The 12,015-nt window shown below is 36.1% G+C and overlaps 3 protein-coding genes across 4 annotated transcripts in view; 2 read left to right on the top strand and 1 right to left on the bottom strand.

Annotated features, from left to right (window-relative positions):
* LOC115242397 (structural maintenance of chromosomes protein 5) overlaps positions 1-9,105 on the bottom strand; it is a 17,467-nt gene extending 8,362 nt beyond the window's left edge. The window contains exon 1 of the mRNA XM_029818656.1: positions 8,988-9,105. The gene's annotated coding sequence lies outside the window, so the exon portion shown is untranslated. The remainder of the gene's footprint in view (positions 1-8,987) is intronic.
* LOC115242398 (putative gustatory receptor 28a) lies at positions 12-2,606 on the top strand. 2 transcript variants are annotated; one of them, XM_029818660.1, is made up of 4 exons: positions 825-938; positions 1,126-1,584; positions 1,819-1,905; positions 2,000-2,606. In XM_029818660.1, exons 2-4 carry the CDS (start codon positions 1,240-1,242, stop codon positions 2,102-2,104), a joined length of 537 nt encoding a protein of 178 aa, XP_029674520.1. In that variant the 5' UTR covers positions 825-938; positions 1,126-1,239; the 3' UTR covers positions 2,105-2,606. The 2 variants fall into 2 exon arrangements, with proteins under 2 accessions (XP_029674518.1, XP_029674520.1); XM_029818658.1 differs by having other exon boundaries at positions 12-1,584.
* Positions 4,392-12,015, top strand: part of LOC115242395 (receptor-type guanylate cyclase gcy-5-like) — a 35,133-nt gene continuing 27,509 nt past the window's right edge. The window contains exon 1 of the mRNA XM_029818653.1: positions 4,392-5,142. The gene's annotated coding sequence lies outside the window, so the exon portion shown is untranslated. The remainder of the gene's footprint in view (positions 5,143-12,015) is intronic.

Below are 12,015 nucleotides of genomic sequence, written 5' to 3'. Positions count from 1 at the left end.
TATATATATATATATATATGGAATGTAAAATCAGACGGCCGTTATTAACAGATCTTTGAGAGCTACTGAGTCACGTGGATACTGCGCAGCCGATGCTTCCTGTTTCGTGTATACAGATGATTCGCCTTGTGCGCGATCTAGATGCGCAAGATGATGGGTCGTATGTCACAGCAATTACACATCATTACTTTAGGCGCTGCATCCCAGGGGTGACAAGTACCGATCGAAGAGTGCCATGGTTACTTCACGGCTAACAAATGATCCCTACGTCTTCTGTCTTACTATGCGATACAGGAATTCCTCGCAGTTTTAAACTTAAACTCGCCGGATATAGACAGAGATCACAAAGAGTCTATGTCCATTTACGTATTCGTCGCGAAAAGACAAACTCAGAAGCTAAACTCAGAAAAGAAGCTACACTCGCAATTGAGCTTGTATTAATGCTGAAAGTGCATTAATAATGTGATTAATAATTATTTTAGTTTACGATTTAGATTGTTATTCTCCCATGACACTCCGCTGATCATGTTCCATCCGTCATCAAAGTTTCAAGGAAGAGCCAAGGGCAAAGTGCGAAAAAAATGGCGGCTGTTTCACGCGACGGATTTTCTATCCCTGATGTATCCTTGCTTTCTCTTCTGCCGGATTCTCGGAATATTTCCGTATAAGATCAACGGTTCAACCTTCGAGACCTCTAGACCGCGCTACATCCTGTCGACTGTTATCATCTGCGTCTTCTGCGTTTATGGATTGATGATGATTTATGAGATCGATATCTCCGGAAGGATCGAGTTCGTCGGCGTACCTGGAGCTCTTCAGGGTAACTGCTACTACTTGTTAGGCGCTTTTATAACAATCGTCACGTACATCCTGAGCGGTCCGCGAATGCGCCTGCTCCAGACTGTGTTGGATATCTCGTCAAGACTGCCCCCAGAAACGTATGAGAAGTTATCTAGGCTAATCCACGCCAAGGACATTTTCGGTTTCATCTTTCTAATCGGACAAGCGCCGAACTGTTATTCCGCAAATTATCTTGACATCTTTGCCAAGGTCTTTGCGCTGTATAACACTCTGCTAGTCTTTCAGATGGATATGCTGTATATGAATTGCGTTTGTGTATTGAAGGCCTGTTTCAAGAAGATCAACGAAAATTTGGCAAACCTGCGGGAACTCGTGATAAACGATGAACCGCATCTCCTTAGACGGATCTACCACGAGCAGAGAAATCCGTTCCTACTGATGGAACTCAAGGCTCTAAAGAAACGGCATCTGATGGTCAGCGATGCGGTACAGATGTTGAACATGATTTTCAGTCTACAGATCCTCGCTACCATAGTCATGACCTTTGCCGAGATCACTTTCAGCCTATACTTTTATATAGTGCAACGACAAAACGGCGTAGCCCTCATCAATTTGGAAAAACAGTTCTGGTATTCGTACTACATCACGTCCATCCTGTATTACTCTATGAAATTAGCGTTGATAGTGTGGGCTTGCGAGACCGGCAAGGACCAGGCTCTGGAAATTGGCACTACCGTTCACGAAGTGCTTATCAATACCAGCGATAAGCAGATCAAAGACGAGGTAGCACACAAAATATACATAATTTAATTTGTAATATATATAATTTAATTTTTTTTTTCAAATATATATAATTTTTTACATTCTCTCTTTCAAATATATATAATTTAATTTATATAATTTAATTCTCATGAAAACAAGTACACAAATGTAATTTTATTATGTTTAAATTTTTTATGCATTTTTAATAACGTTTTCAAAACCTTTATTTAAGTATTGCACGATTTGGCATTGCAGTTACAGCTGTTTTCTTTGCAAATACTGCATCGAGAAAATGCATTCTCTGCGAAGGGTCTCAATGTGGACGCGACACTTCTCACTGCAGTGAGTAATCGATCATTTGGCGTTATATATTATATATAATTCGTTAAATATTAATAATGAAAGTATATCGTTTATCTTATAATTTTGCTTGTAGATAGTGGGTAGCATCACCACGTACTTATTAATCTTAATACAATTCTTATACACGTCGCATACTTGCAGCGGAAAAGCTCCAATCAATATCACCCATATAATTTAATTAAAAGAAAGCACATAATCTCAAACAAAGAAATGTTTTTAAATATAAGGTTTGGAAATATTTTTTTTATACATATTGTAGCAAATAGAATATTTTATTATTTAATGTATTATATTTGTATAGAGACACGTGTATATATGCATTATATACAGAGCCAATTAAAAACCTTGTACTCCTTCCCTTATATATGTGTCAACAATCAACTGCAAATAAACTTTTAATATATTTCATTTGCTGAAATGCACCGTGTAAGATGCAATAAGAATATTTCTGAAAAATATTGTGCTTTGTACACATTAAATATACGTCATATAATCTAAAAATTGCTCTTGCGACAACATTAAAATGAATTAATGCAAATATTAATAAGCCAGTATAATTTGAAATTCTTATTTCTGATATGCAAACATATATATATATGTAATATTTCAAATCCTATCAGATGACATATCGTACGTTATGTTATGCAACGATTATCAATGTAACTTTTAGTAATGCAGATATGAATAAAAGAATGATTAAATTTTTCTGTTTGAGATTTCTTTCATTGACGCCATGCATCGGTGGCGATATTGGTCTGTAAAAATTCAGCGATAAACACAATCTTCGAGGTCTACTATTATATCTCAAACTCTCCACAGGAACGGCTTGCGCTACTAAAAGTTGCGATGTATACATGTAATTTTCAAACATTTGCTTCATTATCGCCACAGAATTCTTATCGCTAGCGAATGACTTATGAAAGCTTTTGACCCTATCGTTTTGTCGTGATCGCAAAATTTTTCCTAGGGCTTCTATTAATAAGCGCATATTTTGCATTTTAAAGTAATAATGACTTATTACTTTGTCGAAACGATTTAACGTTATCTCGTATTTATAAAAAAGATGAAAATGCCAGCTTCAATAATGTCTACGATTAATAGTTAAACAAAGTAGATTATAATAAAATGAGTTCATGGAAACGCGTATTTGTAATTTGTAATGAGCCGATATTACATATGTGAAATAATAATAGGTGTATTGCGTCCACAACGGTTTGTATTATTTAATAGCGATGGCGGCGACCTCGAAGAGCTAACGTTTTCATTTAGTGTAGAGGTATGCAGGGTGTAGCCTATCGTAGGATCGCTATTGTCATCAAGGTTAACGTTTTATTGCGCGATAATATCCTAACATAGTCGCAAAGATTAATTTAGATTAAAAGGCTAAATGCGTTAATGATTCCAATCCTACTTTAATGTCGCGACACGAGAATCGTGGCAAATAGACAGATGTTTACCGTACGTGTGAGCGGCACAAATACTTCGTAAAGATAAATCTCGATATAAGTACACACTATGTGCGCGAATATCGGTCAAATAAATTAGTTTAAGTAATTCACGATATGTTGTTTAATCTCGCTCTGGATACTGGTTCGAACTCAGACAAATATATTCCAGCAATTTGAATAGATTGCGATTGTGAAATCAGCGTACTGATAAAATATGCATCGTCTTCGTCGCAAATCTAGAAAAACGATCTATGTAAAAAATTAAAATGTCAACAGAATATAAAGTCAGAAAACGAAACGATTCGTAAAGAGTTTATGTTAAAAATACATTGCATTACATAATACAATGATAAGCGGGTTCTGAATGAATAACTTTCTTATTGTTAAAATAACCGACGATTATAATTTTATATCAATTAATTGAGTTACACGTACTACGTACCATCCTGATAAGAAACATTTTTTTCAAACAGAATAACATCATATTATTATCTCTACACAAGATGACGTACTTTTTTTCAAAGCCTTTAATACTGAAAAAAATTCGATCAATGCATACTCGCGACAATGTTAATTTTTCTCTCGTTATCGCTAAAGGAAAATCGATTACAAACTCGCCAAAAAAAAACCATAAATGAGAGATGATTTACTCAATCTATAGAACACGATGTTGTATACACGTCGAGTAATCTTTTGTAAAACTATCGCAGCATCTGCGATATATGTATTATATCTACGTGTATGATATGTGTATTGCATTTACACGCAGATACACGCGTGAACTGTATTCGTATCGACCTCTTGCATAGACATGCAACGTGCGACAAAATTTTACGCATTAATTTAGCGTGCGTACGCGATTCTTTCAGGGAACCAAAGTTCCGTTCTTTTGTCTAATTCTGGCGGCGGCGATGGCGGCGGTACAAAGGGAGGCGAGGAGTGGACGCGCAGCGCGCGCGTAGATCACGCGATTGCGCGAGCCCGGCTCATCGCACGCCGCGGTGGCGGCGCCTCTCTTTGACCGATACGCAATTGTCAGTGCCGCGCCAACCGCCGCGCCGAGTGAACGTTGGGATTTATTATTCTCGTATGTCCGTCCACCGTGATTTTTCTCTCGCGAATTAGGATCTGTCCGGAGAACAACAGATCTTGTGCTCATTGTCAGCCGAGTGATATCGTATTTCTTGAAGCGAGCGATAAAAAAATTGAGCTTTGAACGCAGTGAAACGAAGACATAAAAAGGAAACAAAGACAAGAAAAATAAAACGATCTCGTTAGAGGAGAATAACGTGAAAATCAGTGCAAAAGTGACATTGCGTATATAGCACAATTGTGTAATCTTCACGTTTATTACAGTGAAAAGAATCGCAATCGCGTGGAACTTGAACAAGTCGGGACTTGAATAAAACGCAAAACGGACGGTAGACTTGTGTATTCATGCTCGAGGTTCAGGTCCAGCGGATGTAGATTCGCGAGTGAGCGCCATGCGATCTCATACCTGATCAATGCAAAAACGCGGCCTTGCCCGCGGATTTTTAATGCCGCGCCACGGGCTTTTTTCGTATTCACATTCACGGTAGCGAGCACACGACGACGAAGTCTCTCTGGGATATAAACAACCAGACACGTAATCGGCGAGCCATCGGCGCGAGTGGGATGCAACGACTTTAATTCGCGCATGAGAGAGCGTCGCCGATCTACGTTGCAGCTGTGCTTCAAGAGGCGCAAGGGCGTTTCTTGAGACTCATTTTCCGTCTCCCGATGAAGAGTAAGTTACCGGTATATGTATATCTTCCATTAGCTGCTCGTGAAGCGCCGGTGGCTTCCACAGCACGTGTTACAATCAGAAAAATTGTCATTACGATTGTTTAGTTTCGTCCATAAATCGATATCGATAACGATGTCTGAGAAATCGGGTTATCATCCGCTATCTCGTCTGGTTAAACTTTGTCACGTATAACCGAGCGTTGAGGAATTTTCAACTGTTCGTACGCAGCAAACTGTAATTAAAGCTGCTTATCGCACAAGAAGTTAATTGCCGGGCGCTTTTAAAACTTGTGGTTATTATTTCGATATAATGTTTATCTATTCGTTTAGCTAGGAAATTGACTATTACGTTCGGCACATTAAGACTTTAAAGACGTCGCTTATTATTATATATATCTTAAATAAATTCATATCATCTGTCTTGAATTTTACAAAATGTTTAGAGTAATATGTAATTATATTTGCAAATTAATATCGTAACAGTTTTATTTAAAAATTATCATTAAGAAAACGGCGACACGGACAATAAAACAGAGAAGATTGAGTCCGTGCTATATTTATGTCGGCGCGACTCTTGTATCGTCAATCCTACTGAGATGACGTGCCAAGAGCTGTGGATAAAGCATTTGGCGCACTTTGCGGAATTGTTAAGGCACTGTCTCTCTCTCATCATAAATAAGAATGCGTGACTCGTCTAATTCATATAAAAGTAATGATGATCGCCCATTCGGATATTGAAAAAATTAAACGGTTTCAGCGAAACTATCGAATAAACTATCGCCGTGAAATCTTTGAACAAATCATGATTCTAAACAAAAATACATTTTTAAATCGATTTATATTTAAGAATAATTTAAATAAATACCTATGGAAAGTCTAAAAATATTAACAATACATTAATTAAAAGATTCACATAAAAAAAAAAAAATTGAAAAAGTAAAAAGTTCATAAAGATTCGAGTCGTTACGAAAGGTTTAATTGAAGTTTCACATGCGGGGAAATCGCGGCGGAAGTCAGTGAACTTTTTGCAGAATATAAGCGACGTGATAGACATGACGTTTCCGTTAGACGTGCTCGACCGCGCAATAGCGTCTTTGAGTTATTACACGGTGTTAACAGAGACTAACGAGAATTTATGAACGCGACAATGAGTCGTCTAGTTGTCGACAATACGCGGCGAATAGTTCTCATACCAGCTTGACTTCTAGAGAGAGATAGAGAGAGAGAGATAGAGAGAGAGAGAGAGAGAGCTGCGCTCTTCTATTTCAAACTATTCTCGAGACTCTATTCGATAATTTTTAAATCTATTCAATATTTGTTCTCGATCAATACATCCTTATCTACTGTAGCACTTTTGTTGTTGATTATCGAATTCCGTTCAATGTCGTAGTCAACTTTATCTACTCCACAGCTGAAAAAATCAGAACTGACAAATTTGGATATTATTTTTTGGACATTCTTAATTATTTTATATATTATTTTATAACAATATATATTTGTTTGTCTTCTTAGCTACAATTCTATCCCCGACAAAACATTACGAGCGACGTCAATCATTATTTGATTCACACTTATTGCTCGATTCGTGTTTATCGTCGAGCAGAACTGATGTGACGTACATACAGGCGATACAACGGATGCGAAATGCATTGAAAACGCTTGTCGAAGACGGATTGAATCAACTTGTGCTAATATTGTCGTTCGATAAATTCGGCGTGAATAAATAGCGAGCGACAGGCATGCGATTATCGTTTCGGCAAAACTTGCGTATACATACGGACGAGATGTTTTAATTTTCATCCAAGGTTATTTCGAATCCGTATAGATCCAACGCGTCAAAATGATCGTTGTAGAAATAATCTGAATGAAAAGTGTGAGTTCTCGCGTCGAGTTTTGATATACACGAGCAGATCGTACAATGAATTATTTTGTTTCTCGCATCGTCGGGATAGCGAATAAGCGATTGTACAAACTCTCCGATGTGTGCGTATATCTAGACAAATCGTGGTGTGTTATACGCCATTTATCATTGTACGTCGCATTTATTATCCACCGTACGGTCACACGCGCGCTATAAAAGCGCGGCGATTAAAAACGTGCTCGCGAGAGCGGAGTCTTATCCATCTACACGCGCCTACTTCCCAGGGTTAACTGAAAGATTATCGCTTTTTTTTCTCGCACACAAAATTTTTCGAATAATCTTGCATCCGGTAGTTTTGCATATTATACATAATAAAATATATATGTTAGAGAAAGTCTTTCTATTCAGTAATTCGTTTGAAATAAACTCATGCACAATCAATGCCCTTTTTCTGCTTGAAAAAAAGTCGATTTTTTTTTTTTTTGGTTACAATTTCTTCAAATTTATTAAATAAATTAACTAAAAGATTCTGCCGGTATTAAATAATTTAAACAAGCCTTTTATAGTCTGTTTATTCCCATTTCCACGGTTTATCGCTAAGTTTATGCGAGGCGCTCGAACGATAACATGAGAATCGATTTTCGAAGTTATGACCGACGCGATAATTGCGCTCGCGCGATTATATAGCGAGGAATTGCGAAAACACGAAATACGCACATGAAGCAAACCCGGAGGAATGCGAACCCGCTATTTTATCGAAAATAGCGACGCCCGTGCCTTCATTTTTATCATCGACCGCTCTCTTCTCTTCGAGATCCGCCTCCGTTCGTTCCTATCGCTTGACCTTGCCCGTGATAGTCATTGTCACGATTCCAGTCGATCGAAACTAATATCGAACGAATGTGATCCGCTTGGGAAAACATATCGTAATTCAACACTTTTGTTAGAATTAATCGATTCATCCTTTTCGAGGTCGTTTACGACGCTGCGCAACGTGAGTTTAGATAATATACTTATTAACTTGTAAGTTAATTTTCTGAGACGCGCGATACCTAGTTTCAAGCAAATAGGTTTCGCGCGAGTAACGTATAGTTTAAAGCTCACGCAATCGGGAATTATTATTCTAATTTTGTCATCTTGTACGCGTATTTACACGAGAATGCGGCGTTTTGATTACACGACTAGAAATTCGATTTACATCGGCCGAATATATCGCTTTCGAATTACGGCCGATGTTGGTTTTGCGCAGTTTACACTTTCAATTACGTCGTTAAGTCTTTCCATTTATCTCATATATCTCTGAGTATGTTCCGATTGCTACACTTCGCGTTGCTTCACTCCTCTCTCGCAGCCTATAACTGCGACACAATCCGGAGCTCGGGCATGTAGAGTCTCGATAAAGTTTTCGATTCGTGACGTTACCTTCCATTCCGTAATATTAATTATGCGGAAAGAGCCCGGGTATATGCGCAATGAATGCACACGCATGTGATTCGCACGCAAATGACGACCCCGTTGACATCATGAGGCGTGCATTTATTATGCGTTCTTAACTTTTCTCGGACTTCGAGGCTAATCGAGATATGTGCGTTTATTTAGGTGCTATCAAGAAAATTCAATACGGAAAAAAGATAATGCAATCTCACCGATGTAAATACTTGTAAGCATGGCCATTATACTTCTCTCTCATTATCCTCCAAATTGTCAATTTGATAAATTTCCGTATGAAATTAATCAAATTTTTTACAATAAACGCGGTCAAGATATGGGATAAGAAAATGAAAGAGTCAAGAACCGTCGATCGGGGTCTTTATATGTCTAAAGCCGATCCTGCTCGTGACCCTCCGGGCGTTGATGAAATCGCGATTCGGCAAGTAAGTAGTTTCGCGCGCTTTCTCCTTACGTCGCTTTACGAAAGCGGACGATTCATTCATAAAAGAGCGGGAAGATAATAATTTTCTACAAATGCCCAAGGATATACTTACGATATAACGGCGCACGGGGACACGTTGTTTTTCTCAAGCCACGTAATGACACGATGCACGGCGCGTTATAGCACGGAGATAAAATCGGATCTAGGTTGCGCGGTGAGTCGCGAGTGCGTGAGTCAGTTGCTGTTCGCCTCGTCCGCTGGAACAAACAGAATTATTAGACTGATGTACGAATAACGGCTGCTTTGGCATTGACCGATGCATATTTTTCTACTCGGATAAATGTTTCCACGAAAACCTTTATGTAAAGCATTCGGTAAAGATTCTAAGTGTGAGAGAAAAAGTGTGTGTTTGATAAACATCCTTTTCTCTCATATTGGAAAACGACTTTTCTTCTGAGGATATTAGATTACATTACCAAGAATTTATTTAATTAAATTCAATATCGAGAAAATAGTTACTTAAAAACGAAGGGATACTGTTCTATTAAAATTTTTTTATCTGTCCTTATCTATATTTTCTTCGTACTTCTCTCTTTCATATATATATATATATGTATAAGATAATTCTATTTTAACATTTTAGAATAAAGCATCATTCGTATTTATCTATTGATTTTTACTTCAAATAAAAAATTCTTTTAAAGTTTATTTTGTCACATATATATATAGATAAAATATATATGGATAAATACGAGTGATAATTTATTTTACGATGTTAAAATAGAATTATCTACGGATAATATACGAATATATATAGGAAGTTGTATACATTTCCATGAATATATTATATTATTATATAACCACTGTACACTTTGCATTTACCACTCATTGTAGCAAATTGACGAGCGTTTGATTTTCGTACCGAATCGTTTTCATTAGCGTAGCGAAAGTTAAGATTCTAATCGTTGAATATGACGCGCTAATACATGCCGATTATTGAAGCAGGCGAGGAGAGAATGTGGAAAAACTAAAAAAATTATTTATTCTTCCATGGATACATAATAGATATGTACTTGATTAATCTTACAATTATCTATTTAAGTAAATCGATTTTTTTTTTAATCATGTTATTACTATATATATATTATAATGTTATCATTTAAATTTATAATTATTGATCATGATAATGCTATTTTTTAAATTACTCAAAAATTGTATCATTAATTTTTCTCTCGTTATAAATATTCTTACGTTATTTAAGAATTTCACGGTAAATACTCAAATATTTTCGATCTCGATTATTATGTGCATTTATGAGTCATATAGAGTGGCTGTGTCGGTTATCGCGCATGACGTGACGTAAATAAGTATAATTTTTTTGACGTATCGACGTAAACAAGTATCATTTTTTTATGAATGTAGCGACGATGTACACTTACATAGTGATAATTACGCGATATACACCGGGGATTCTTAAGTTTTTAATAAAGATGTGATCGTGCGTGCATTAAAGAACATTTCTGCAATAATATTCTGCGGTTTATGATAATAACGCATGCGAAATCGTTTCTTCGAATTTTTCGACAAACCAGCATACGCAATATACACGGTGTCTCTGTTAATTATTTAATTGCTTGTATTAAATATAATGTACCTTAGCTATCAGATGTAATTAATTTTCTTAATTTTAATATTGAATCAAAATGAAACAAATCTTAGAAATTTTCAAACCAGACAATCAATTGCTTTTTCGAAATTATTTTCGTACATTTGCGAGGTATACATATATCATCGTGAGTCACATTGACATGGCGTGTAGTCACGATGACGCGTGTTGATGATGACTCGCTGTCATGCTGCTCGCGAAGAGGTCACGAGGTGCCAGAAAGAGAGACAGAGAAAGAACTCTAAACGGGTTAGAAGGCACCCGGAAGTGATCTGTATCGCAAGTGCCCGTTTATAGGCGCCGACGAAGACATGCACGTGTCGCCGAATTAAATTAAGCGCGGCCACTGACGTTGGGGCCAGCTGCGTTTCCCGATGTTTCCATAGACAGAGAATTAACCTCTCAAATGATATGTGAATTTATTTAAATATCTTTTCATATTTTTCGACTGAAAATTCTGAGAATACTTTTAGACGCAGTTAAAAAGTACGCACAAAAAGTTGGCAAAGCATTTTAAAATATCAATTTTGTTCCAAGATTTTTCGGGGTGATTTATCTTTAATTTAAATTTAAGTGCATTCAATCTTGGGATTATCAAGTGTCAATGTGTCCATTATCATTGCAAATACAGCATGGAAAATAAAAACAACAAATTTGCGTTCGTGTTTCTCTGCGAGATACGAACATATAGATAAACCGATTAGAGACGCTTTTATAAATTGAAACTGGGACATCGATATTTTTAGTGAGTGTCGATAACTGCGGAGAAGGTATCTGTGCACAAGAAAATATATATCAGTAAGCTGAAAATATATAATCGGATATTTTGACATTTTAAATCATCCAATATATCTTGCATGCGATACATTTCGATGTGTCATGAACATTTCCCACAACACACAGACACATATTCATTTACTTTGAAAATACATATTTAAAATATATATATTTCTCAGTTATCTGCATTGTTTCGCTTTAATTTATCATTGCGATACCAATAAGATAAAAAGTACCGATGTTTTGTAAAGAAAACATCGAGCGTTATTGATATTCGTGTTATTTGATTCTGAGTAAATGAAACGCAAATTGATCAAGTTTAGGTATATTTATAGCTCGCCCCGATTTATATACACGGTTAATCATATTTTGCATATAATTAATTAATTTATTAATATATTTATCCAATATATTTAATTTGAATAAACAAATTAAACAAATTAAACTTCGCGAAAAAAATTTGCGATACAAATATCACTAGAAAGATAAAGAATTTTTAAATTTAATTTAATTTAAAATTATTTTTCAAAAAGATCAATAGGAAAAAAATGGAATCACATACATCGAAAAATAACATCAAAGTAAAATAGCTTTATGTATTCTTTTATAACATCTATTAATATATTAATCGACACAATTAAATTTAAATGTCATCAAAATATATTTTGATTTTTCAAGAACTTTATATATATATATA

This window comes from Formica exsecta, unplaced genomic scaffold (assembly GCF_003651465.1).
Source record: "Formica exsecta isolate Colony F162 unplaced genomic scaffold, ASM365146v1 scaffold591, whole genome shotgun sequence".
Classification (NCBI taxonomy): Eukaryota; Metazoa; Arthropoda; class Insecta; order Hymenoptera; family Formicidae; genus Formica; species Formica exsecta.
Note: the sequence above shows the minus strand (reverse complement) of the source record. Positions and strands in the feature narration are given on the sequence as shown.